This window comes from Mesoplodon bidens (genome assembly GCF_964165515.1).
Source record: "Mesoplodon bidens genome assembly, chromosome: 2".
Lineage (NCBI taxonomy): Eukaryota > Metazoa > Chordata > Mammalia > Artiodactyla > Ziphiidae > Mesoplodon > Mesoplodon bidens.
This window is the reverse complement of record NC_138177.1, coordinates 157,711,082-157,735,873: the sequence shown is the minus strand read 5'-3', so window position 1 is coordinate 157,735,873 and position 24,792 is coordinate 157,711,082. Positions and strand designations below refer to the sequence as shown.

Here is a 24,792-nt window from a genome sequence, read left to right as displayed (position 1 = left end):
GGCCCAGACTGTTGCTCAGCTCCGTCCTTTCCAGCCCATTGGGTTGTTCTAGGAGGACCTCAGCCAATCCTGCGTTGGGTAATAGCTCCTCTTTCCCTTTCCAGTGATTTTGCTTCATATCCTGTACCTTGGACGCCCTAGGAGAACCAGATTTTTTCACTCTGGTGTCAAGCAAGGACTTTGGCTTCCAAAGTGGTGGGGCAGAGGTCAAGGGGTGTGGATAACAGGCTCGGCTTTCTTTCTTTTTTTTTTTTTTGAGGCTCACAGAGTTTTTGAAAAATACCTTTTCATAAAGCTGCTTAAGTCACTCCAGCTGCCGTTCGATGCAGCACAGAAGTGGGCTCCATGCTGCAGTGAAGAGTCTCCATTAACCCGGGGTAGCAACAGATGAAGTGGTTGTAGAGCTCAGGCTCGGCTTTGTACGTTCGCCACTAAGCAGGAAGATGACCTGAAAGTTAGCCTAGCCCACGTGGGACTGGCACTAACCTTCAGCCTTTGCCAGCGTTGGCCTTGGCTGCAGGAGAGCAGGAGCCTTGAAAGCTCCTGAAGTCCCTTCTTCCTGTCTTCTCCCTGGGAGAATCCGGGGATGTTTTCTGAAACCAAACGAGGCCCCCTTGGCCTGAAGAAAGGGTTTTTGTGCTCTTCCTCTTCCCTTGAAAGGGGGTCCAGGGAGGAATATGCCTCCCAGGGAAAGCAGCAATAGGTTTGTGCGCATAGAGCAACCACCCAGGACCCGCCCGAGAGCGGTTGCTGCCTGCTGGTATGTGCCTCTTCCCACCTCCCCTGCAGCTAAAAGCTTGTCAGCCCGGAGAGGGTAGGCCAGTAATGGTGGGTGGGAGCCTCAGGGCTAAGGCTGGGAGAAGGAAGGAAGGTGGCTAGACTGAAACTTAGGTGGCTAGGCGGACAAGATCATGTCGGGGAGCTGTGACCCCAGCACTGGCCAGAGATCCCGGAGTCCTCACTCCTGGTCCGGGGACCGAACCTGCCGAATTGGGCCGCCCCCTCTCCCATACCCACTCCTTGCACCTGGAGCCCGACCTATCGGCTCGCGTCTCCGCCTCCTTGGCTTCACAATCTCGCTGCTTGTCCCACCCTACCTGGACCCAGTATCGGCTGCGAACGCGACTGCACCATCCTTCTTGCTCGGCTCCGGAAGGCGCCCCGGAAGCCATGGGTATGTGCAGAGGGTTTGGGGTAGCTCTTCTATGCAACTGCGTGGAAATAGCGATAAAAGCCTACACCACCACCCCGCTCTCCCGCTGTCCACACGGGGCCTGGGACTCGCGCCATGGCCAGTCGGCTCTGAATGGGCTCTTCTGAGCCGCGTGCCCGCGCCATCCTCCGCCCGCAGAGGTGCTGGTCTTGGCCGGATACAGCGCGCAGAAAAAGGACGAGCTGAGCCTGGCGCCCGGGGACGTGGTCCGGCAGGTGTGCAAGGGGCCCGCACGGGGCTGGCTGCGTGGAGAGCTGGGGGGCCGTTGTGGCCTCTTCCCCGAGTGCCTGGTGCAGGTGAGGCCGGGCCGGAGGTCGGGCGGGGGGTGGGGTGGCTCTCAGCGCGCGCCCCCGGGATCTGAGAGCCCCCCCTGCCCGTGCGCTCATTCGTAGGAGATCCCTGAGACTCTTCGCGGCTCGGGGGAGGCGCCGAGACCGCGCTGTGCGCGCCGCCGAGGTGAGAGCCAGGGCGGTGGGCGGGCGCGCGCAGCACCCGCCTCCCCCCCACCGCCCTGGTCTTCCCAGCTCGCCGAGCCTGGCGCGGCTCTGGGCGGGACTGCGTGGCCTCTGTGCGGCCCGTGATTGGTTCTCGAGTACAATGCTCCGCCCTGGGGCGGGGCCTGGGGGTACTAAGGGAGCACTCGCGGCCCGCCCCTCCCCCAGCTCAGCGGACTGGGGCTTGGGTCTCGAGGCTCCAGCGGCCTCACTCTCGTCCGACCCCAGGTCACCCCGTCGAATCTCCGGGCCCTCAAAGATGGTGCAAAGTGAACTTCAGCTACAGCCCGGAGCAGGCGGACGAGCTGAAGCTGCAAGCTGGGGAGATTGTGGAAATGATAAAGGAGGTGAGGGGATAAGATGATGAGAGGGTTTGGGGGGAGATAATGGAGTATGTCTCCGGATGAGGGGACATGGCTGCAGTGAGGGTATGGATGATGGGACTGATGAGGGGCACAGAAATGGGAAAGTTGGGGAGCAAGGGAGGAGAGGGGTCATCGGGCAGAATCGGGAGAGGGGGGTGAACCAGGGTTTAAGATGCCTAGGGAGGCCCTTGGGGCAGAACCAGATGCCCCTTCGTCCTCCCCCCTCCCCAGATTGAGGACGGCTGGTGGCTGGGGAAGAAGAACGGGCAGCTGGGAGCCTTCCCATCCAACTTTGTGGAGTTGCTGGACAGTGGGCCCCCAAGTGAGACCTGGACCCTGTGACCCCGTGACCCCGTGAACCCCTGTGACCAGACTCTACAATCTTCAGTGACCCTCCCCAGTGGCCTGAGCGTGTGATCCACACATCTTGCCCCATCACCCCTTTGACCTCTCCCATGACCTGAACTGAATTAGCACCCGCCCCTAACCTCACTATCCCCCACCAGGCCTTGATAACCCAGGCATGCCTTCAATCAGCCTTGGTCCCCAGCGGGCTCCCAAGGTAAATTGGGTGGAGTGGGCAAAGGTGGTGAGTTCCTCTTGGCTGTGGGGGGGGGGGCGGAGGTGTTGGGGGGCTCAGCTTGTTCCTCCCCCTGCCCCCACTAGCTGAGCAGCCTGACCTATGACAGCTCTCCAGACTACCTGCGGACAGGTGAGCACCCAGCCAAAGGGTCCTTCAAATCCTCCCCCACAAGCCACTCTGACCTGGGGGGAGGGGGGACCCAGCTAGACTGATGGAGGAGGGAACCGATGAATGGTTTGGGGAGGGGGTTTGGCATCAGGAACTGACCTCCCTTCAGTCTCCCACCCTGAGACCTACAGGGTCCTGTTTGACTACCATCCCGAGGCCCCAGACGAGTTGGCGCTGCGGAGGGGGGACGAGGTGAAAGTACTGAGGAAGGTGTGAAAGGCACAGGGCAGGGGAGGGCACAGGGACGGGGGTGTTGAGAAGGGTGGGCTTGGGGAAGGAAGGAGCGTGGGGATCTGGCTCACCACGGCATCTTGCTCTCCCAGACCACAGAGGATAAGGGCTGGTGGGAAGGAGAGTCTCAAGGCAGAAGAGGACTTTTCCCAGATAACTTTGTGCTCCCACCACCCCCGGTGAGTACGAAGCCAGGCACTCAGGTGGCAAGGGGCAGGCTACTCTGGACAAAGTTGGGGGTTGTGGCTCTCACGGGACACAGCTGGAGGGCCACCCACAAATGAGGGTGGACCTAGAAATGTGAGGGCTCCTCTTCAGATTCTGACACTTCTTTTCTGCATAGATCAAGAAGCTGGTCCCACGGAAAGTGGTATCCCGGGAATCAGGTGGGTGCCCGGGAAGCCTGGGATTGGGGGGGTGATCTCTGGGAGACGATCCACCAGACGATCTCTGGGAGTTGCTCATAAACACCCATAGTTTCCCAGTGGTCCAGTACACCCCCTTAGGAGGTACCTCCCCATGGGACTGGTAGGAATGTATGTGGTCAGTGTTAGGAATGTGTCACTTTGTGTGTGTTAGTATGTTCCTGTGCTCTCCAGAGCATGTGGCTGTCATTCTCATGAATGAATGTTTAGGTTTGTTTCATTTTGTAAGGAAATGTATGGATCAGTGTATCTGGGTCTTTGAGACTGTGTGTTCACGTATCTATTAAGTGTGTCAGTGAATAGTTCTGTTTATGCATCACTGTATTCGTGGGATGTGTCTTTAATTTATGGTTTAATGTAATATTTCACATAATCAAAAACTATACATAATATGTGTTTTAAAACTTAATAATGAGTGCCCATGGTCTGTCACCCAAACCCAAGAACTAGAAATTGCTAATGGTTTGTGTGCCCCTCTCTTTCCCTTCTGCTACTTCCCCCACATCAAAGGTAAGCCTAACCACTACCCTGAATTTTGAATAATTCCCTTGAGTTTTTAAATGTACTCACTTTGGTATGTGCCTAAACAATGTATCACTTAATTTATTTTTGTTTGTTTTTGAGGTCTATAAAAATAGCATGATATGTTTATGGTCTTCTGGGACTTGCTGTTTTCAATCAACATTATGTTTCTAAGATTCATCCATGTTGTGTGTAGACGGAGTTCATTTCTTTTTCTCTGCTGTATACTATTCCTTGTGGAACTGAACGCAATTTATGTATCTGGTCTATTCCTGATGTAGGACATTTTCGTTGTTTCTAGTTTTTATTTTTATTTTATTTTATTTTTTAATTCATTTATTGTTGTTTGCTAAAGCCAAGTAGAAAACGGCAATACTAGATGTTTAATATATTTTAAACACAAACATTAGCTAAGACGCCAAGTGAAAAATGTACATTTATAAAACAGGAAACAGAAAATCTCCTTTATCTTTCCAATATAAACCAGTAGCCACTGCTGACCCCAGGTCTGCCTCAAGCCTTCAGTCCCCTGGGAGCTGCTCTCTGGATATGGTGTGTGTTTTCAGGGACTTGCCCAGCCTCTGGCAGCAGGACTCCTGTTTCAGGAGCTGAGTAGTAAAGACAAGAGGGTCTAGGAGGGCTGTGATGAGGTTGCAAGGCTGGAACCAGAAGCAGCAGGGCTCTAGTATTTACTATTACAAATAGTGCTGCCATAAACACTATCATGTGCCTGTCTTCCGGTGTGCAGGTATAATGTTTCTCTAGGATATAGTCCCAGGAGTGGCACTGCTAGAGTGTAGGGTATGTAAATGTTCAGCTTTTATGAGGTTAGGTCACATTGGTTTCCAAAGGAATTGTACACTTTTACCACTCCACCATTGGTGTATAAGAGATCAAACTGATCCAAATCCTCTTCAACACTTGGTATTACCAGATTTCATTATTTTCGTGAATCTAGCACAAAATAGCATCTCATTGTGGACTTCATTTGTATTTCCCTGGTTAGTAATAATTGTTGAAGTTCTTTATATATTCTGAATTATGTGTTATACATGTTATAGATACTTTCAGTTTGTGGCTTTTCTTTTTTTTAATGAGGTTTTTGATGATAGGAGTTCTAAATTAAAAAAAATTTTTTGAAGTATAGTTGATTTACAATATTATATTAGTTTCAGGTGTACAACATAGTGATTCAAAATTTTTACAACTTATACTCCATTTAAAGTTATTGCAAAATATTGGCTATATTCCCTGTGCTGTACAATAAATCCTTTTAGCTTATTTATTTACTTATATATCATTTAAAAAAATTAGATTCCACATATTAGTGATACCATATGATATTTGTCTTTCTCTGTTTGACTTACTTCATTTAGTGTGATAATCTCTAGGTCCATCCATGTTGCTGCAAATGGCATTATTTCGTTCTTTTTTATGGCTGAGTAATATTCCATTGTATGTATGTACCACATCTTCTCTATCTGTTCCTCTGTCGATGGACATTTAGGTTGTCTCCATGTCCTGGCTATTGTAAATAGTGCTGCAGTGAACACTGGGGTGCCGGTATCTTTTTAAATTATGGTTTTCTCCAGATATATGCCCAGGAGTGGGATTGGTGGAATATATGGTAGTTCTATTTTTAGTTTTTTAAGGAACCTCCATACTGTCCTCCATAGTGGTTGTACCAATTTATATTCCCACCATGTAGCTTATTTGTTTGTTTGTTTGTTTATTTTTTAAAATTTATTTTTATGTGGGATCCCTGACCAGGGATTGAACCCAGGACCACAGCAGTGAAAGCACCAAGTCCTAACCACTGGACCACCAGGGAATTCCCATTAATTATTTTACACAGAGTAGTTTGTACCTTTTAATCCCCTACCCCTGTCTTGCCCCACACCCTTCCCTCTCCCCACAGGTAACCACTAGTTTGTTCTCTATGTCTATGAGTCTGTTTCTATTTTGTTATATTTGTTTGTTTGTTTTGTTTTTTAGATTCTACATATAAATGATAAGCACATATAAATGATAACATACAATATTTATCTAGGAGTTAATTTTAATGCAAACATGTCAATCTTATCTTTAATAGTTAGCAGGTTTTTTCTTGTTTAAGTAATCCTTCCTGCCCCAAATTCAGAAAAATAGTCCATTTATATTTTCTTTAAAACTTTTAAAGTGTTGCTTTTCATTTTTAAATGCTTTTATCTATGCAGCATTGATTTTAATGAGTGATCTAATTATACTTTTTTCCATATGGACAGTCACTTGTTCTAGCACCATTTATTATTTCTGCATGTGGTTTTATTGTGTCATTTTAAAAATTAGATATCCTTTTTTTTTTTTTTTTTTTTTTTTGCCGTACGCAGGACTCTCACCGCTGTGGCCTCTCCCATTGTGGAGCACAGGCTCCAGACATGCAGGCTCAGCGGCCATGGCTCACAGGCCCAGCCGCTCCGTGGCATGTGGGATCTTCCCGGACCGGGGCACGAACCCGTGTCCCCTGCATCGGCAGGCGGACTCCCAACCACTGCGCCACCAGGGAAGCCCTAGATATCCTTTTTATTATTTATTACAGGACTATAGAAATGCACTGATTTTTGTATATTGATTTTATAGCCAGCCATAGTGCTGATAATTTCAGTAATTTATCTGTAAATCCTTAATAGGTTTTCTATGAAGACAGTCATTTAATCTGTGAGTAATGACAGTTTGGCTCTCTCCTTTCCACATCTTATATCTTTTTTTTTTTTTTTTTTTTTTTTGCGGTACGCGGGCCTCTCACTGCTGTGGCCCCTCCCGTTGTGGAGCACAGGCTCCGGATGTACAGGCTCAGCGGCCATGGCTCACGGGCCCAGCTGCTCTGCGGCACGTGGGATCCTCCCTGACCGGGGCACGAACCCGTGTCCCCTGCATCGGCAGACGGACTCCCAACCACTGCGCCACCAGGGAAGCCCAACATCTTATATCTTTTAATTTCATTTTCTTGTTTTACTCTAGTGGCTAGGATCGCAATACAATATTGAATAGAAATAGTGATGCTGAACATCATTACCATGTTCCTGATTTTAAATGGAATGCTTCAAACTTTTTCCCTTTAACGATGATGTTTGCTTAGATCTTTTGTAGGTATATTTTTGTGTGGTTAAGGAAGGTCTTTCTGTTTCTTTTGCTTAGAATTTTTATCAAGAATGGGTGTCGAATTTTCTCAAATTGTTTATATGAATCTTTTGAAATTATTATATGGGTTTTCTTCTTTAATCTATCAATGTAATAAAGATATTTGTAGAATTTTCTAATATTAAGCCACCCTTGTATTCCTGGGATAAATTCAAATTGGTCATGGTTTATTATTTTTTCATATACTGTTGGGATACCTTCCCAGTTTTTTTTCTTTTCCTTCAGATTTTTGCATTTGTTTTTACTGTCCTCATCTGATTATCAGTATTATACTGGCCCCATGAATGAGTTAAGGAATATGTTTTTTTGTTTTTAAAATATCTTTTAGATCTTACATAAGATGGGAATCATCTTTCCTTGAAAGCTGGTAAAACTTGCTTGTACATTCATCTGGTCCTCTTTTCTTCCATTATGGGAAGATTTTAAACTACTTCAATTTCTTTATAGTTATAAGCAAGTCTGGCTTCTGGCTAAAATTCTTTCTTTCTTCCTTCCTCCCTCCCTCCCTCCCTTCCCTCCCTCTCTCCCTCTGTCTCTCTCTTCCCCTCTCTCTTTCTCCCCCTTTTTTTTAAGTGCATAGTGTTTTTAATATATATATATATATTTTTTTTTTTAATTGGGGTATAGTTGTTTTACAATGTTGTGTTAGATTCTACTGTACAGCGAAGTGAACTAGAGTTCCCTGTGCTATACAGCAGGTTCTCATTAGTTCTCTGTTTTATACATGTTAGTGTATATATGTTAATCCTAATCTCCCAATTCATCCCACCCCCTCCTTTCCCCCTTTGGTGTCCATACGTTTGTTCTCTACATCTGTGTCTCTTTCTCTGCCTTGCAAACCGGTTCATCTGTACCATTTTTCTAGATTCCACAAATATGCGTTAATATATGATATTTGTTTCTCTCTTTCTGACTTACTTCACTCTGTATGACAGTCTCTAGGTCCATCTATGTCTCTACAAATGACCCAATTTCATTCCTTTTTATGGCTGAGTAATATTCCATTGTATATATGTACCACATCTTCTTTATCCATTCGTCTGTCAATGGACATTTAGGTTACTTCCACGAACTGGCTATTGTAAATAGTGCTGCAAAGAACATTGGGGTGCATGTGTCTTTTTGAATTATGGTTTTCTCTGGGTAATATGCCCAGTAGTGGGATTGCTGGGTCATATGGTAATTCTATTTTTAGTTGTTTTCTGTTTTTGTTTTTTTTTGCTGTACGCAGGCCTCTCACTGTTGTAGCCTCTCCCATTGCAGAGCACAGGCTCCGGACGTGCAGGCCCAGTGGCCATGGCTCACAGGCCCAGCCGCTCCGTGGCATGTGGGATCCTCCCGGACCAGGGCACGAACCTGTGTCCCCTGCATCGGCAGGTGGACTCTCAACCACTGCGTCACCAGGGAAGCCCTATTTTTAGTTTTTAGAGGAACCTCCATACTGTTCTCCATAGTGGCTGTATCGATGTACATTCCCACCAGCAGTGCAAGAGGGTTCCCTTTTCTCCACACCCTCTCCAGCATTTATTGTTTGTGGATTTTCTGATGATTCCCATTCTAACTGGTGTGAGGTGATACCTCATTGTAGTTTTGACTTGCATTTCTCTAATGATTAGTAATGTTGAGCATCTTTTCATGTGCCTCTTACCCATCTGTATGTCTTCTTTGGAGAAATGTCTATTTAGGTCTTCTGTCCATTTTTTTGATTGGGTTGTTTTTTTTTTTAATATTGAGCTGCATGAGCTGTTTGTATATTTTGGAGATTAATCCTTTGTCTGTTGATTCGTTTGCAAATATTTTATCCCATTCTGAGGGTTGTCTTTTCATCTTGTTTATGGTTTTCTTTGCTGTGCAAAAGCTTTTAAATTTCATTAGGTTCCATTTGTTTATTTTTGTTTTTATTTCCATTACTCTAGTAGATGGGTCATAAAAGATCTTGCTGTGATTTATGTCCAAGAGTGTTCTTCCTATGTTTTCCTCTAAGAGTTTTATAGTGTCCAGTCTTACATTTAGGTCTTTAATCCATTTTGAGTTTATTTTTGTGTATGGTGTTAGGGAGCGTTCTAATTTCATTCTTTTACTTGTAGCTGTCCAGTTTTCCCTGTACCACTTCCCTTTGTTTCTCTCTTTCTCTCTCTCTCTTCCTTCCTTCCTTTCTTTCTTTCTTCCTTTCTTCCTTCCTTTCTTTCTTTCTCTTTTTCTCTTTCCCTTCCTCCCTTCCTCCCTCCCTCCCCCCTTTCTCTCTCTCTCTTTCTTTCTTTCTTTCTTTTTCTTTTTCTTTTTCTCTCTTTCCCTCCCTCCCTCCCTTTCTTTCTCTCTCTTTCTTTCTCTCACCTTCCTTCCCCCTCTTCCTTCCCTTCTTCCCCCTCTTCCTTCCCTCCTTCCCTCCTTCCCTTCCTCCCTCCCTCCCTTCCTTCCTGCCTGCCTGCCTTCCTGCCTTCTCCTGGCTTAAAACAACACAAATATCTCACATTTTTGGAACCTGGAAATCCAAAATCTGGATGTTGGCATGGCCATATTCTCTGTGAAGTTTCTAGGGGAAGAATATTTCCTTGCTTCTTCTCAGCTCCTGGCAATCTTTGGCTTGTAGATGCATCACTCCATTCTCTGCCTCTGTCTTTACAAGGTCTTCTGCCCTGTGTGTCTGTGTCCAAATTTCCCTCTTCTAATAAGGATACCTACCCCAGTCACTGGGTTAGGGTCCACCCTAATGCAGTATGAGCTCCTCGTAACTTGATCACATCTGCAAAGACCTCTTTACAACTGCTCTTTAAAGGGCTTCACCTTGGAATTCAGAGGGAGAGGAAACCTCACACCTCAGGAGACTGGCACAAACAGCATTCTGTCTCCTGGTCCCTGGGTAACCATGGCTGGCCAAAAATCTCACTATAATTCTTGAATCAGCTTTAGTGAGTTATATTTTTAAATTATCTATTTAATCGACGTTTTCTGACTATTTATATAAAGTTCATAATATTCTCTTATAATTTTTTTTTAAATTTATTAAATTTATTAATTTTTGGCTGCATTAGGTCTTTGTTGCTGCGTGCAGGCTTTCTCTAGTTGCAGCTAGTGGTAGTTACTCTTAATTGCGCTGTGCGGGCTTCTCATTGCAGTGGCTTCTCTTGTTGCAGAGCATGGGCTCTAGGTGCGTAGGCTCAGTAGTTGTGGCACATGGGCTCAGTAGTTGTAGCTTGCAGGCTCTAGAGCGCAAGCTCAGTAGTTGTGGTGCACGGCCTTAGTTGCTCCACGGCATGTGGGATCTTTCCACACCAGGGCTCAAACGCATGTCCCCTGCATTGGCAAGCGGATTCTTAACCACTGCGCCACCAGGGCAGTCCCCTCTTATAATCTTTTTTTTTTTTTTTTTTTTTTTTTTGCGGGCCTCTCACTGTTGTGGCCTCTCCCCTTGCAGAGCACAGGCTCCGGATGCGCAGGCTCAGCAGCCATGGCTCACGGGCCCAGCCGCTCTGCGGCATGTGGGATCTTCCCAGACCGGGGCACGAACCCGTGTCCCCTGCATCGGCAGGCGGACTCTCAACCACTGCGCCACCAGGGAAGCCCCCCTCTTATAATCTTTTTAATCTCATTGGTATTTGCCGTTATAGTCCTTTTTCATTTCTAATATTTATTTTTTCCACTGTTTTTTTGTTCAATCTCTTGTTACTATATGCTTGTTCAATGTCTTGTTACTATATTCTTATTCAGTCTCTTGTTACTATATTCACATACTTTAAAAAAAACTTCTCTATTGTACCTTTTAAAAAAACTGTGGTAAGGGATTTCCTTGGTGGTCCAGTGGTTAGGACTCTGCGCTCTCAATGCCAAGGGCCCAGGTTCGATCCCTGGTTGGGGAACTAAGATCCCATAAGCCACGGCACAGAAAAATGAAAAAAATTGTGGTAAGAAATATGTAAGATTTACCATCCTAACCATTTTTAAGTTTACAATAGTGTTAACTATATGCATGTTGTTTTGCAAAAGATCTCTAGAAAGTACCTTTGTTTTTTGTTAATTTTTGAGTTTCATTTTATTTTTTTATACAGCAGATTCTTATTAGTCATCAATTTTATACACATCAGTGTATACATGTCAATCCCAATTGCCAATTCATCACACCACCATCCCCACCCCACCACGGCTTTCCCCCCTTGGTGTCCATACGTTTGTTCTCTACATCTGTGTCTCGACTTCTGTCCTGCAAACCGGTTCATCTATACCATTTTTCTAGGTTCAACATACATGCGTTAATATATAATATTTGTTTTTCTCTTTCTGACTTACGTCACTCTGTATGACAGTCTCTAGATCCATCCACGTCTCAACAAATGACCCAATTTCGTTCCTTTTTATGTCTGAGTATTATTTCATTGTATATATGTGCCACATCTTTATCCATTCGTCTGTTGATGGGCATTTAGGTTGCTTCCATGACCTGGCTATTGTAAATAGTGCTGCAATGAACATTGGGGTGCATGTGTCTTTTTGAATTATGGTTTTCTCTGGGTATATGCCCAGTAGTGAGATTGCTGGGTCATATGGTAATTCTATTTTTAGTTTTTTTAGTTTTTTCATTTGTTGTTTGTGGATTTTCTGATGATTCCCATTCTAACTGGTATGAGGTGATACCTCATTGTAATTTTGATTTGCATTTCTCTAATAATTAGTGATGTTGAGCAGCTTTTCATGTGCTTCTTGACCATCTGTATGTCTTCTCTGGAGAAATGTCTAGGTCTTCTGCCCATTTTTGGATTGGGTTGTTTGTTTCTTTAATATTGAGCTGCGTGAGCTGTTTATATATTTTGGAGATAATCCTTTGTCCATTGATTCGTTTGCAAATATTTTCTCCCATTCTGAGTGTTGTCTTTTCGTCTTGTTTTTCATTTCCTTTGCTGTGCAAAAGCTTTGAAGTTTCATTAGGTCCCATTTGTTTATTTTTGTTTTTATTTCCATTACTCTAGGAAGTGGATCAAAAAAGATCTTGCTGTGATTTATGTCAAAGAATGTTGTTCCTATGTTTTCCTCTAAGAGTTTTATAGTGTCCGGTCTTACATTTAGGTCTCTAATCCATTTTGAGTTTATTTTTGTGTATGGTGTTAGGGAGTGTTCTAATTTCCTTCTTTTACACGTAGCTGTCCAGTTTTCCCAGCACCACTTATTGAAGAGACTGTCTTTTCTCCATTGTATATCCTTGCCTCCTTTGTCATAGATTACTTGACCATAGGTGCGTGGGTTTATCTCTGGGCTTTCTATCCTGTTCCATTGATCTATATCTCTGTTTTTGTGCCAGTACCATATTGTCTTGATTACTGTAGCTCTATAGTACAGTCTAAAGTAAGGGAGTCTTTTTCCTCCAGCTCCGTTTTTTGCCCTCAAGACTGCTTTGGCTATTCGGGGTCTTTTGTGTCTCCATACAAATTTTAAGACTTTTTGTTCTAGTTCCCTAAAAAATGCCATTGGCAATTTGATAGGGATTGCATTGAATCTGTAGATTGTTTTGGGTAGTATAGGCATTTTCACAATATTGATTCTTCCAATCCAAGAACATGGTATATCTCTCCATCTGTTGGTATCATCTTTAATTTCTTTCATCAGTGTCTTATAGTTTTCTGCATACAGGTCTTTTGTCTCCCTAGGTAGGTTTATTCCTAGGTATTTCATTCTTTTGGTTGCAATGGTAAATGGGAGTGTTTCCTTAATTTCTCGTTCAGATTTTTCATCATTAGTGTATAGGAATGCAAGAGATTTTGTGCATTAATTTTGTATCCTGCAACTTTACCAAATTCATTGATTAGCTCTAGTAGTTTTCTGGTGGCATTTTTAGGATTCTCTATGTATAGTATCATGTCATCTGCGAACAGTGACAGTTTTACTTCTTCTTTTCCAATTTGTATTCCTTTTATTTCTTTTTCTTCTCTCATTGCCATGGCTAGGACTTCCAAAACTGTGTTGAATAATAGTGGTGAGAGTGGACATCCTTGTCTTGTTCCTGGTCTTAGAGGAAATGCTTTCAGTTTTTCACCATTGAAAATGATGTGTTCTGTGGGTTTGTCATATATGGCCTTTATTATGTTGAGGTAGGTTCCTTCTATGCCCACTTTCTGGAGAGTTTTTATCATAAAAGGGTGTTGAATTTTGTCAAAAGCTTTTTCTGCATCTATTGGGATGATCATATGGTTTTTCTTCTTCAATTTGTTAATATGGTGTATCACATTGATTTGCATACATTGAAGAATCCTTGCATCCCTGGTATAAATCCCACTTGATCGTGGTGTATGATTCTTTTAATGTGTTGTTGGATTCTGTTTGCTAGTATTTTGTTGAGGATTTTTTTTAAATGAAGCTTTTTTTTTTTTTTAATGTTGAGCCTTCTTTTAATTTTTATTTATTTTTATTTTTGGCTGTGTTGGGTCTTCATTTCTGTGCAAGGGCTTTCTCTAGTTGTGGCAATCGGGGTCCACTCTTCATCGTGGTGTGCGGGCCTCTCACTGTCGTGGCCTCTCTTGTTGCGGAGCACAGGCTCCAGACGCGCAGGCTCAGTAGTTGTGGCTCACGGGCCTAGTTGCTCTGCAGCATGTGGGATCTTCTCAGACCAGGGCTCGAACCCGTGTCCCCTGCATTAGCAGGCAGATTCTCAACCACTGCGCCACCAGGGAAGCCCTGTTGAGGATTTTTGCATCTATATTCATCAGTGATATTGGTCTGTAATTTTCTTTTTTGTAGTATCTTTGTCTGGTTTTGGTATTGATGGTGGCCTCATAGAATGAGTTTAGGAGTGTTCCTTCCTCTGCAATTTTTTGGAAGAGTTTGAGAAGGATGGGTTTTAGCTCTTCTCTAAATGTTTGATAGAATTCGCCTGTGAAGCAATCTAGTCTTGGACTTTTGTTCGTTAGAAGATTTTTATTCACAGTTTCAATTTCATTACTTGTGATTGGTCTGTTCCTATTTTCTGTTTCTTCCTGATTCAGTCTTGGAAGGTTATACATTTCTAAGAATTTGTCCATTTCTTCCAGGTTGTCCATTTTATTGGCATAGAGTTGCTTGTAGTAGTCTCTTAGGATGCTTTGTATTTCTGCGGTGTCTGTTGTAACTTCTTTTTTGTTTCTAATTTTATTGATTTGAGTTGTCTCCCTCTTTTTCTTGATGAGTCTGGCTAATGTCTTATCAATTTTGTTTATCTTCTCAAAGAATCAGCTTTTAGTTTTATTGATCTTTGCTATTGTTTTCTTTGTTTCTATTTCATTTATTTCTGCTCTGATTTATGATTTCTCTCCTTCTGCTAACTTTGGGTATTGTTTGTTCTTCTTTCTCTAGTTCCTTTAGGTATGAAGTTAGATTGTTTATTTGAGATTTTTCTTGTTTCTTGAGGTAGGCTTGTATAGCTATAAACTTCCCTCTTAGAACTGCTTTTGCTGCATCCCATGGGTTTTGAATCATCATTTTATTTATTTATTTATTTATTTATTTATTTATTTATGGCTGTGTTGGGTCTTCGTTTCTGTATGAGGGCTTTCTCTAGTTGCGGCAAGTGGGGGCCACTCCTCATCGCGGTGCCTGGGCCTCTCACTATCGCGGCCTCTCTTGTTGCGGAGCACAGGCTCCAGACATGCAGGCTCAGTAATTGTGGCTCACGGGAAGAGCCGCTCCACGGCATGTGGGATCTTCCCAGACCAGGGCTCGAACCCGTGTCCCCTGCATTGGCAGGCAGATTCTTAACCACTGCACCACCCGGGAAGCCCCGAATCATCATGTTTTCATTGTCATTTGTCTCTAGGTATTTTTTGATTTCCTCTTTGATTTCTTCAGTGATCTCTTGGTTATTTAGTAATGTATTGTTTAGCCTCCATGTGTTTGTGTTTTTTGTGTGTTTTTTAAAAATTTTTATTCATTTTATTTATGGCTGCGTTGGGTCTTTATTGCTGCTCACAGGCTTTCTCTCGTTGCGGCGAGCGGGCTTCTCATTGTGGTGGCTTCTCTTGTTGTGGAGCATAGGCTCTAGGTGCACAGGCTTCAGTAGTTGCAGTGTGCGGGCTCAGTAGTTGTGGCGCATGAGCTTAGTTGCTCTGCGGCATGTGGGGTCTTCCTGGACCAGGGCTCGAACCCGTATCCCCTGCATTGGCAGGTGGATTTTCAACCACTGAGCCACCAGGGAAGCCCTGTGTTTTTTTCCCTGTAATTCATTTCTAATCTCATAGCGTTGTGGTCAGAAAAGATGCATGATATGATTTCAATTTTCTTAAATTTACTGAGGCTTGATTTGTGACCCAAGATGTGATCTATCCTGGAGAATGTTCCATGGACACTTGAGAAGAAAGTGTAATCTGTTTTTGGATGGAATGTCCTATAAATATCAATTAAATCTATCTGGTCTATTATGTCATTTAAAGCTTCTGTTTCCTTATTTATTTTCATTTTGGATGATCTGTCCATTGGTGTAAGTGAGGTGTTGAAGTCCCCCACTATTATTGTGTACTGTCGATTTCCTCTTTTATAGCTGTTAGCAGTTGCCTTATGTATTGAGGTGGTCCTATGTTGGGTGCATATATATTTATAATTGTTATATCTTCTTCTTGGATTGATCCCTTGATCATTATGTAGTGTCCTTCCTTGTCTCCTGTAACATTCTTTAAAGTCTGTTTTATCTGATATGAGTATTGCTACTCCAGCTTTCTTTTGATTCCCATTTGCATGGAATATCTTTTTCCATCCCCTCACTTTCTGTATGTGTCCCTAGGTCTGAAGTGGGTCTCTTGTAGACAGCATATATATGGGTCTTGTTTTTGTATCCGTTCAGGAAGCCTGCGTGTTTTGGTTGGAGCATTTACTCCATTCACGTTTAAGGTAATTATCGATATGTATGTTCCTATGACCATTTTCTTAATTGTTTTGGGTTTGTTTTTGTAGGTCCTTTTCTTCTCTTGTGTTTCCCACTTAGAGAAGTTCCTTTAGCATTTGTTGTAGAGCTGGTTTGGTGGTGCTGAATTCTATTAGCTTTTGCTTGTCTGTAAAGCTTTTGATTTCTCCATCGAATCTGAATGAGATCCTTGCTGGGTACAGTAATCTTGGTTGTAGGTTCTTCCCTTTCATCACTTTAAGTATATCATGCCACTCCCTTCTGGCTTGTAGAGTTTCTGCTGAGAAATCAGCTGTTAACCTTATGGGAGTTCCCTTGTATGTTATTTGTCGTTTTTCCCTTGCTGCTTTCAATAATTTTTCTTTGTCTTTAATTTTTGCCAATTTCATTACTGTGTGTCTCGACGTGTTTCTCCTTGGGTTTATGCTGTATGGGACTCGCTGCACTTCCTGGAGGTGGGTGGCTATTTCCTTTCTCATGTTAGGGAAGTTTTTGACTATAATCTCTTCAAATATTTTCTCTGGTCCTTTCTTTCCCTCCTCTCCTTCTGGGACCCCTATAATGTGAATGTTGTTGTGTTTAATGTTGTCCCGGAGGTCTCTTAGGCGGTCTTCATTTCTTTTCATTCTTTTTTCTTTATTCTGTTCTGCAGCAGTGAATTCCACCATTCTGTCTTCCAGGTTGCTTATCCATTCTTCTGCCTCAGTTATTCTGCTATTGATTCCTTCTAGTGTAGTTTTCATTTCAGTTATTGTATTGTTCATCTCTGTTTGTTCTTTAATTCTTCTAGGTCTTTGTTAAGCGTTTCTTGCATCTTCTCGATCTTTGCCTCCATTGTTTTTCCGAGGTCCTGGATCATCTTCACTATCATTATTCTGAATTCTTTTTCTGGAAGGTTGCCTATCTCCACTTCATTTGGTTGTTTTTCTGGGGTTTTATCTTGTTCCTTCATCTGGTACATAGCCCTCTGCCTTTTCATCTTGTCTATCTTTCTGTGAATGTGTTTTTTGTTCCACAGGCTGCAGGATTGTAGTTCTTCTTGCTTCTGCTGTCTGCCCTCTCACCTTTGTTTTTTTACTCTAGCTTGTCAGTGTTTTTCTTTGGTGATAAATTGATGAGTTTAGACTATATTAATCATAATTATTTTACAATATTTTTAAATGTTTATTTTCTCCTTTTTTTCTTATTTCACTTTTTTCATCAATTTAGAATTAGTACACTTTATTGTTATTATTTTAGTGGTTGCTCTTGAAATTTACCATGTATATTTAACTTTACAAGTCTAAATTCAAAGTCTTAACCTTTCTCCTGAACAAAATCTCCAGCTATTATTTTTGAATTATTTCTCCTTTCAATTCTGTCAGTGTTTGCTTTATGTATTTTGAGGCTTTGTTGTTAGGCACATGTACATTTGTCATTGTTACCTCTTCCTGATGTACTTACCTGTTTATCATTATAACCTCTCCCTCTTTGTCTTTAGTAATTTTTCTCATCTTGAAGTTTGTGTTTTGTCTGATATTAATATATGGTTATTATTATAGTTACTATTTATGTGATATATCTTTCTCCAATCTTTTACTGTCAACCTATTTTACTGTCAACCTATTTGTGTCTTTGAATCTGTTGTCCACAGTATATAGTTGGATCTTGCTTTTTTAATTCAGTCTGACAATCTCTGCCTTTTATTGGGGTGTTTAGGTTAAGAGTTAGCAAATTACGGTCTGTGGGCCAAATCTGTCCTGCCACCGTTTTTGGGGAATGGGGGTTAACAGCTTTGTTGAGATATATTGACACACCATACAATTCACTCATTTGAATGTACAATTCGGTGGTGTTTAGTAGAGTCATAGTTGTGCAACACCACCACAATTTTAGAATGTTTTCGTCACCCACTGTACTCTTTAGCCATTACCCCACCAGTCTCCCCATTCTCCCCTCCTCATCCCAAGACAACCACTCATCTAGTTTGTCTTGATAGATCTGCCTACATTTCATATACATGATATCATACAATATATGGTCTTCTTAATGGGCTTCTTTCACGTCGAATAATGTTTTCAAGGTTTATCCATTTTGTAGTATGTGTTGCACTTAATTTGTTTTTATTGCCCAGTAATATTCTATTGTATCACTTTTTCCATTCATTTGTTGATGGATATTTGGATTGTTTCTACTTTTTGGCTATGAACTTTATTAGTGTACAAGATTTTATGTTGACGTGTTTCCATTTCTGTTGGGTATATACCTATGAAAGGAATTGCTAGGTGATATGATAACTCTGGTTTAACTTTGGGAAGAACTGGCAGACTGTTTTCCAAAGTGGTTGCACCATTTTGTATTCCCACCAACAGTGTATGAGGGCTCCAGCTTCTCCACATTGACACCAGTACTTGTTATTATCTGTCTTTTGATTGCAACCATCCTAGTGGGTATGAAATGCTATCTCATTGTGGTTTTGCTTTGCATTTCTTTGACAGCTAATGATGTTGAAAAAAACTATCTGAATCCTTTGCCCATTTTTTAATTGGGTTGACTTTTTACTGTTGAGTTGTTGGAGTTCTTTATATATTCTAGATAAAAGGCCCTTATCAGGGGCTTCCCTGGTGGCGCAGTGGTTGAGAGTCCGCCTGCCGATGCAGGGGACACGGGTTCGTGCCCCGGTCTGGGAAGATCCCACATGCCGCAGAGCAGCTGGGCCCGTGAGCTGGGCCCGTGAGCCATGGCCGCTGAGCCTGCGTGTCCAGAGCCTGTGCTCCGCAAGGGGAGAGACCATAACAGTGAGAGGCCCGCGTACCACAAAAAAAAAAAAAAAAAAAAAAAAAAAAAAAAAAAAAGGCCCTTATCATATATATGATTTGCAAATATTTTCCCCCATTCTTTGGGTTGTCTTTTCACTTTCTTGATGGTGTCCTTTGTGCGCAAAAGTTTAAAATTTTGATGAAGTCCCACTGACCTATTTTTTCTTTGGTTGCTTGTGCTTTTGGTGTCATATCAATGAAACCAATGCCAAATCCAAGGTTGCACCCCATATTGATTGAGTTTTCTTAAACCATGGCAGTAAAGCTGTTCATCCTCCACCTATCCCACCCTGCAGAACATCCACATGGACCAAGGTAGTAGGGGGTGGGGGAGGTATGGGAGCAGGCAAGAACACCGTCAAGCACAAGTACTTCTCCAATTATTTTATGTCTTTGGTCAGTATCCAAGCACTGAAATGGTTGTTTTGCCATTAAAAAAAAAATAAATTTATTTATTTATTTTATTTTTGGCTGCGTTGGGTCCTCATTACTGCACTCAGGCTTTCTCTAGTTGTGGCGAGCGGGGGCCACTCCTCGTTGCGGCATGCGGGCTTCAGCAGTTGTGGCTCACAGGCTTAGTTGCTCCGTGGCATGTGGGATCCCCCTGGAGCAGTGATCGAACCTGTGTCTCCTGCATTAGCAGGCGGATTCCCAACCACTGTGCCACCAGGGAAGTCCTAAAGGAAATAATTTTTTTTTTTTTTTTTTTTTTTTTTTTTGTGGTACATGGGCCTCTCACTGTTGTGGCCTCTCCCGTTGTGGAGCACAGGCTCTGGACGCGCAGGCTCAGCGGCCATGGCTCACGGGCCTAGGCGCTCCGCGGCATGTGGGATCTTCCCGGACCGGGGCACGAACCCGTGTCCCCTGCAGCGGCAGGTGGACTCTCAACCACTGCGCCACCAGGGAAGCCCCATGTTTTGCCATTTTTATCCAGCTTTATAATTGCTGTGTGGAGTGAGTATTTAACCACCACCTACCTCACTCGGCCATAGTCAAACCCTGCTTCTATTACCTCTTCCTTTGAACATTGCTTTCAATTTTTCACTCCTTGTCTCATTCTACTTTTAGTTTACTAATTCTCTCTCTAGATTTTTATCTAGGTTTAATCTGCTATTTAGCCTACACATTGCATTTTATTTCATGTATGCTATTTATCATCTCTAGTAGTACAGAATTCTTTTTTTTTTTCCCTGCAGAATCTTCCTGTTTATTCCTAATGGTCCTTTTGTTGCATGCTCATCCTTCATTTCTTCAAATATACTATATGTAGCTATGCTGTGTTCTTTTCCTGACACTTCCAGTATCTGCTGTGTGTTGCATCTGCTGACTCCTGCTCTCAGTGGCCTGCCCTCTCATGTGTTTTAGGATCTTTGTGTATGATCTCAGTGTGGGGGAGTTCTGTACACATCTGTAGGGGAAAACTTCTTCCAGCGATGACTCGCTTTTACTTCTGCCAGTAGCCAGAGGGCACCAACCACCGGAGACCGCTTCAGCCTTCCGGAGGAAGGTGGTGCAAGGCTTTCGCTGCTGCCTGGCTGCCGAGCTCTGGGCCTGTGATGAACCAGAGGAGCAGAACATGGGGCACCTGCCCCTCATCACTGGCCCCAGGCTCTGTAGCCACAAAGTCGTGCTGCCCTCACACTTCCTTTCTGGCCCCAGTTCCTCCCTTTTTTGTGGGCTTCTCCTACCTCTTTTATGTCCAACAGTGCCTTAAAATTGTATTCTAAGCAGGATATAATTGCTCTCTAGTGGGAGGGCCCCACAGAGCACCTGATCAGCCACACTACAAGAAGCAGGAGTCAAAGTTAACATTTACTGAGCTTTGACTGTATGGCAGACACTAAGCACCTCACGTGGATTAAGTTACTCAAACCTCACAACAACCCTACAGGATGTGTATTCTTTTTTTTTTTTTTTTTTTGGCGGTACGCAGGCCTCTCACTGTTGTGGCCTCTCCCGTTGCGGAGCACAGGCTCCGGACGCGCAGGCTCAGCGGCCATGGCTCACGGGCCCAGCCGCTCCCCGGCATGTGGGATCCTCCCGGACTGGGGCACGAACCCGTGTCCCCTGCATCGGCAGGCGGACTCTCAACCATGGCGCCACCAGGGAAGCCCAGGATGTGTATTCTTGTTATCCATGTTTTATGGATGAGGACATGGGGGCACAGAAAGGTTAAATTACCAACCAAGTTCTCACACAACTGGCGAGTAATAGAGCAGGAATTCCAAGTCTGCTGTCTGGCTATAGGGTCCATGCTTTCGCCCACTGCGACCCTCAGGGGATTTTGTTTGTATCTATGTGTGATATTGTGTGTGCAAGTCAGTTTCAGCATGTGTGCATGTGCCAGAGTAGCTGTTCCTGTGTCCGTGGATATGAATGTCACTTGTGTGACTGCCTTCAGATGCTCACTCTGATGTCACCTTCTCAGTATGGCCTTCTCAGGACCATCTCATTTAAAATCATACATTCGCCTGCTTATTCTTCGTCTGTACTACTAATGAATCTCTAACACACTACATAGTTTATTCCTTTTGTTTATGTCTGCTTCCCCAGTAGAACATGAGCTCATTCTGGCTGCTGTGGGGAGAGCATACCATAGGCGGGGTGGGTGCAGCCCAAGCCCAGGTTGGAGGCTACTGCGACAGTCCTAGTGAAGACCGTGTGACTCAATCTGGAGTGCTTAGTGGTGGAGGTGTGGATGAGTGGCTGGATTCAGGATGCGTTTAGAGCAGACAGGACTTACCGATGGTTTGCATGTGCAGCGTACGGGAATAAAGGCGTCAAGGAGGACTCCTCACTTTGTCGTCTGAGTGAGTGGGTGAGATGGGGAGCAGTGGGAAAGGGGCCGCTTCTGAGGGCAAGGAGGTTGGGAAGCAAGAGTTTAGTTCTGGCTGTGGTAAGTGTGTGATGCTAAGTTAAGTGGAAATATTGAGAGGGCGGTCGGGTATGAGTCTGCAGTTCAGAGAAGAGGAAGCGGCTAGAGATGAAAATTTAGGAGTTGTTGGCTTATTGATGATAATAAAACCCATAAGACTGGGTGAGATCTCTTAGGGAGTAGATGTGATAGAGAAGACAGAGAAGGGAGCGTGGACTGGAAGGGGGAAGGATGTTGCCTTGGTCCAGGAAGGAGAAGAGTCTGAACCAGCCATGGGCACTAGGCTGAGTACAGGTCTTTGAAAAGCATGGATTAAAAACTGGCAGGATATGGAGCCATCTCCCCACGAAGCCTTCCCTGACAACTCTTTGGGGTGCTCCCATGGTCAATGTCCCCAGAGCTCCCAGGAGGCAGAGTGAAATATAATTCATCTCCTGTCACTAGTCCCCTGTGCACAGCACGGTGACTCTTAGATGAATGGATGAGTGAACAAAGGCCCCACTCCCCTCTCCCCTCCCAGCTCCTATTAAGGAACCCAAAAAGATGATGCCCCGAACAGCCCTCCCTACAGTCAAGAAGCTGGTGACAGCCCCGACTGGGCCAAGCAAAGCCAAGTAAGGAGCAGGGTGGCGGAGGGGGAAAGAGGAGGGTACAGAAGAAATGCTGCTCCCTGCCCCCATCCCCGGTTCTGATGGGGACATGTTTCAGGCCATCTTGGACATCCAGCGGAGACAGTCAGAAGCGCCCTTCCCGAAACTCCAGTAAGTGTCGATGCCTCCCTGCAGTGGGGTGAGGCCTGGGGTGTTGTGCTGAGGGGCAGAGATGGGGAGAGGCTTGGGGTCCAAGTAGGCCCGGGCCCCTGAGGGTCTGCTCTCACAGGCTCCAGCAGCAGTTTCCTCAGTGGGTGTCCAGGCCAGAGTGGCAGAAAGGGAGCCAAAGCCCAGGCTTCACAGCAACGCTCTGCAGCCAGTCAGGTGAGAGGCCCAAGACTTGGGAGAGTGGGGATCTTGGGCAGAGTCTGGTTCTCACGGCTGTGGTGTGAAGGATCCCAGGCCAAGGGTAACCAGACTCAAACTGTCAAGGTACCTAGCCCTCGGCTGAGACCTCTCCCCCATCCCCACAGGGCAAAGAGCAGAGCAGCCTTACAAAGGCCCCTCATGTGAATAAAACCCCAACTCTGGACAAGACCCCCAGCCTAGAGAAGACCCCATCTCCAGATAAGGCCGGCAGCCCAGAGAAGACCTCATCTCTGGACAATGCCCGCAGCCCAGAGAAGACCTTGTCTCCAGATAAGGCCCCCACTCCAGGGGAATCCCTAACTCCAGATAAGGTCCCTATACTAGAGGAGACCCCAACTCTGGAGGACAAAGCCCCCAGACCAGACAGGGTCTTTTCTGTGCATGAGGCCCCAGTCGCAGAAGTCCCACCTGGTCCAAAGATGGCCCCTCCTGGGGACGAGGCCCACACCCTAGGAAAGGTCTTGACCACCAAACAGGTGCTCTCTGAAGAGGCCTCCACCCGAGACAACACTCAGTTCCATCACTTCTCTCCGGAGGAAGCCCTGCTAAACGCCAGGTCTCTTGGGGCCAGTGAGGCTCAATCCCAAGAGGAGGTTCACATGCCAGAGAAGCACCCCCTCTGCACGGTGAAACGTCCCCTGGAGAAGAGGGACAGCTCCCCTCTCCAGTCTGAGTCCAAGTCCAAGTCAGGGTCTATGCCTGCCCTTGAGAAGGCCTACCCCCAGGAAGAGGCTACCACTCCCCTGGAGGAGGCACCAGCGAAGAATGAGGCTACCCCCAAAGAGGAGGTGTCTCCCGAAGAGGTATCCCCTGCTCAGAAGAATCCACATCCTATCGTGCGGACTCCAGAGCCCCAAATGACTCCCACCCTCCACCCCTTAGCCCCGCAAAATCTCACAGATAGCAAAAGTGACAGAGACGACCTGGTGGGGATAAAGGACGAGGTGGAGGCTTTAAGGAGGTCGCTGGAGCTGATGGGGGTGCAGCTGGAGTAAGTGGGGAGGGGTGCGGGGAGGGGAGGAGAGGGGTGAGGGCTCTGGGCCTGCCCGGCCCACCCCTTCCCCTCGGTCTCGCGTCCGCAGAAAGAAGCTGACTGACATCTGGGAGGAGCTGAAGAGCGAGAGGGGGAAGCGCGTGTTGCTGGAGGTGGGTGGGGTGCGGGTCCCCGGCGGGGCGGGGGTGGGGTGGGGGTGGGCGGCTGGCACTCCCCAGACGCCCTCTCTCCACTAGGTTCAGATGACGCGGAGGACCCAGGAGTCCCGGAACCTGGGTTCCATCCAAGCGCAGACGCAGACGCAGACGCAGACGCACTGAGGGTGGGCCCGGGAGGGACTACAGCGGGACCTGGAGCGAAGTCGGGCTCCGGCCACCCACGTCCTTGCACACGATCTTGGGAAACGCAAGAAAGTAAACTGCCGTGTACGTGCGCCACGCCTCCCTGGTCCCTGTAGGGCGGGGTCTGCGCGGCAGGGCGGGGCTGGCGTTCCGCGCTCCTGTCCCTCCGCTTTCCTGGCAGCCGCTCCTGGGCACATCTGGCCAACATGTGGCTTCCATTACCGTTCCCAGGGCCTGCGCATGGCTATTTTTATCCACCGGATGGCGAGGGGGGAGGGTGTCTCCTTCGGACGCTAGTCCCCGCGCTGGAGAAATGGCCGGCAGGAGGGGCCCAGGAGGGGTCGGGCCTCTGCCCGGGGGCCGGATTCCAGAATCCAGCTGTGCGCCAGGGGAGGGGCCGGGCGGGCGGCTCTCCAGCCCGGACCCCTCCCAGTTGCCTCCACTGTCCGCTCTCAGGGACTCCCAGGAACGCAGTGACACAGGAACTCCACAGCCCAGCTCAGGCACCCCAGGTTACATTGGGGCTAATAGCGCCTTAGCGTCAAGGTTAGGGTTCCGAGGCCTTGTGTGTGCGCGCGCGCGCGTGTGTGTGATTGCAATGATGCATAAACCTAGGGCATTTGTAGGGATAGGGGCAACGTGTACCCAGGCGTTTGCCGGTAAGGAATGCATTTGTAAGGAATGCGGTTGATTTTTGTGTGTGCGTCTGTGGTGAGGCGGTGAAGTGTGG

The 24,792-nt window shown here is 45.5% G+C and overlaps 1 protein-coding gene across 1 annotated transcript; it reads left to right on the top strand.

The window, feature by feature from the left end:
- Window positions 1-349: 349 nt before the first annotated feature.
- SH3D21 (SH3 domain containing 21) lies at window positions 350-24,323 on the top strand. The gene is made up of 17 exons (XM_081224517.1): window positions 350-760; window positions 1,108-1,174; window positions 1,352-1,509; window positions 1,606-1,669; window positions 1,936-2,054; window positions 2,304-2,394; window positions 2,579-2,634; window positions 2,739-2,784; window positions 2,933-3,033; window positions 3,147-3,233; window positions 3,398-3,440; window positions 22,229-22,322; window positions 22,417-22,469; window positions 22,588-22,682; window positions 22,832-23,718; window positions 23,810-23,873; window positions 23,958-24,323. Exons 2-17 carry the CDS (start codon window positions 1,171-1,173, stop codon window positions 24,039-24,041), a joined length of 2,046 nt encoding a protein of 681 aa, XP_081080643.1. The 5' UTR covers window positions 350-760; window positions 1,108-1,170; the 3' UTR covers window positions 24,042-24,323.
- Window positions 24,324-24,792: the final 469 nt, after the last annotated feature.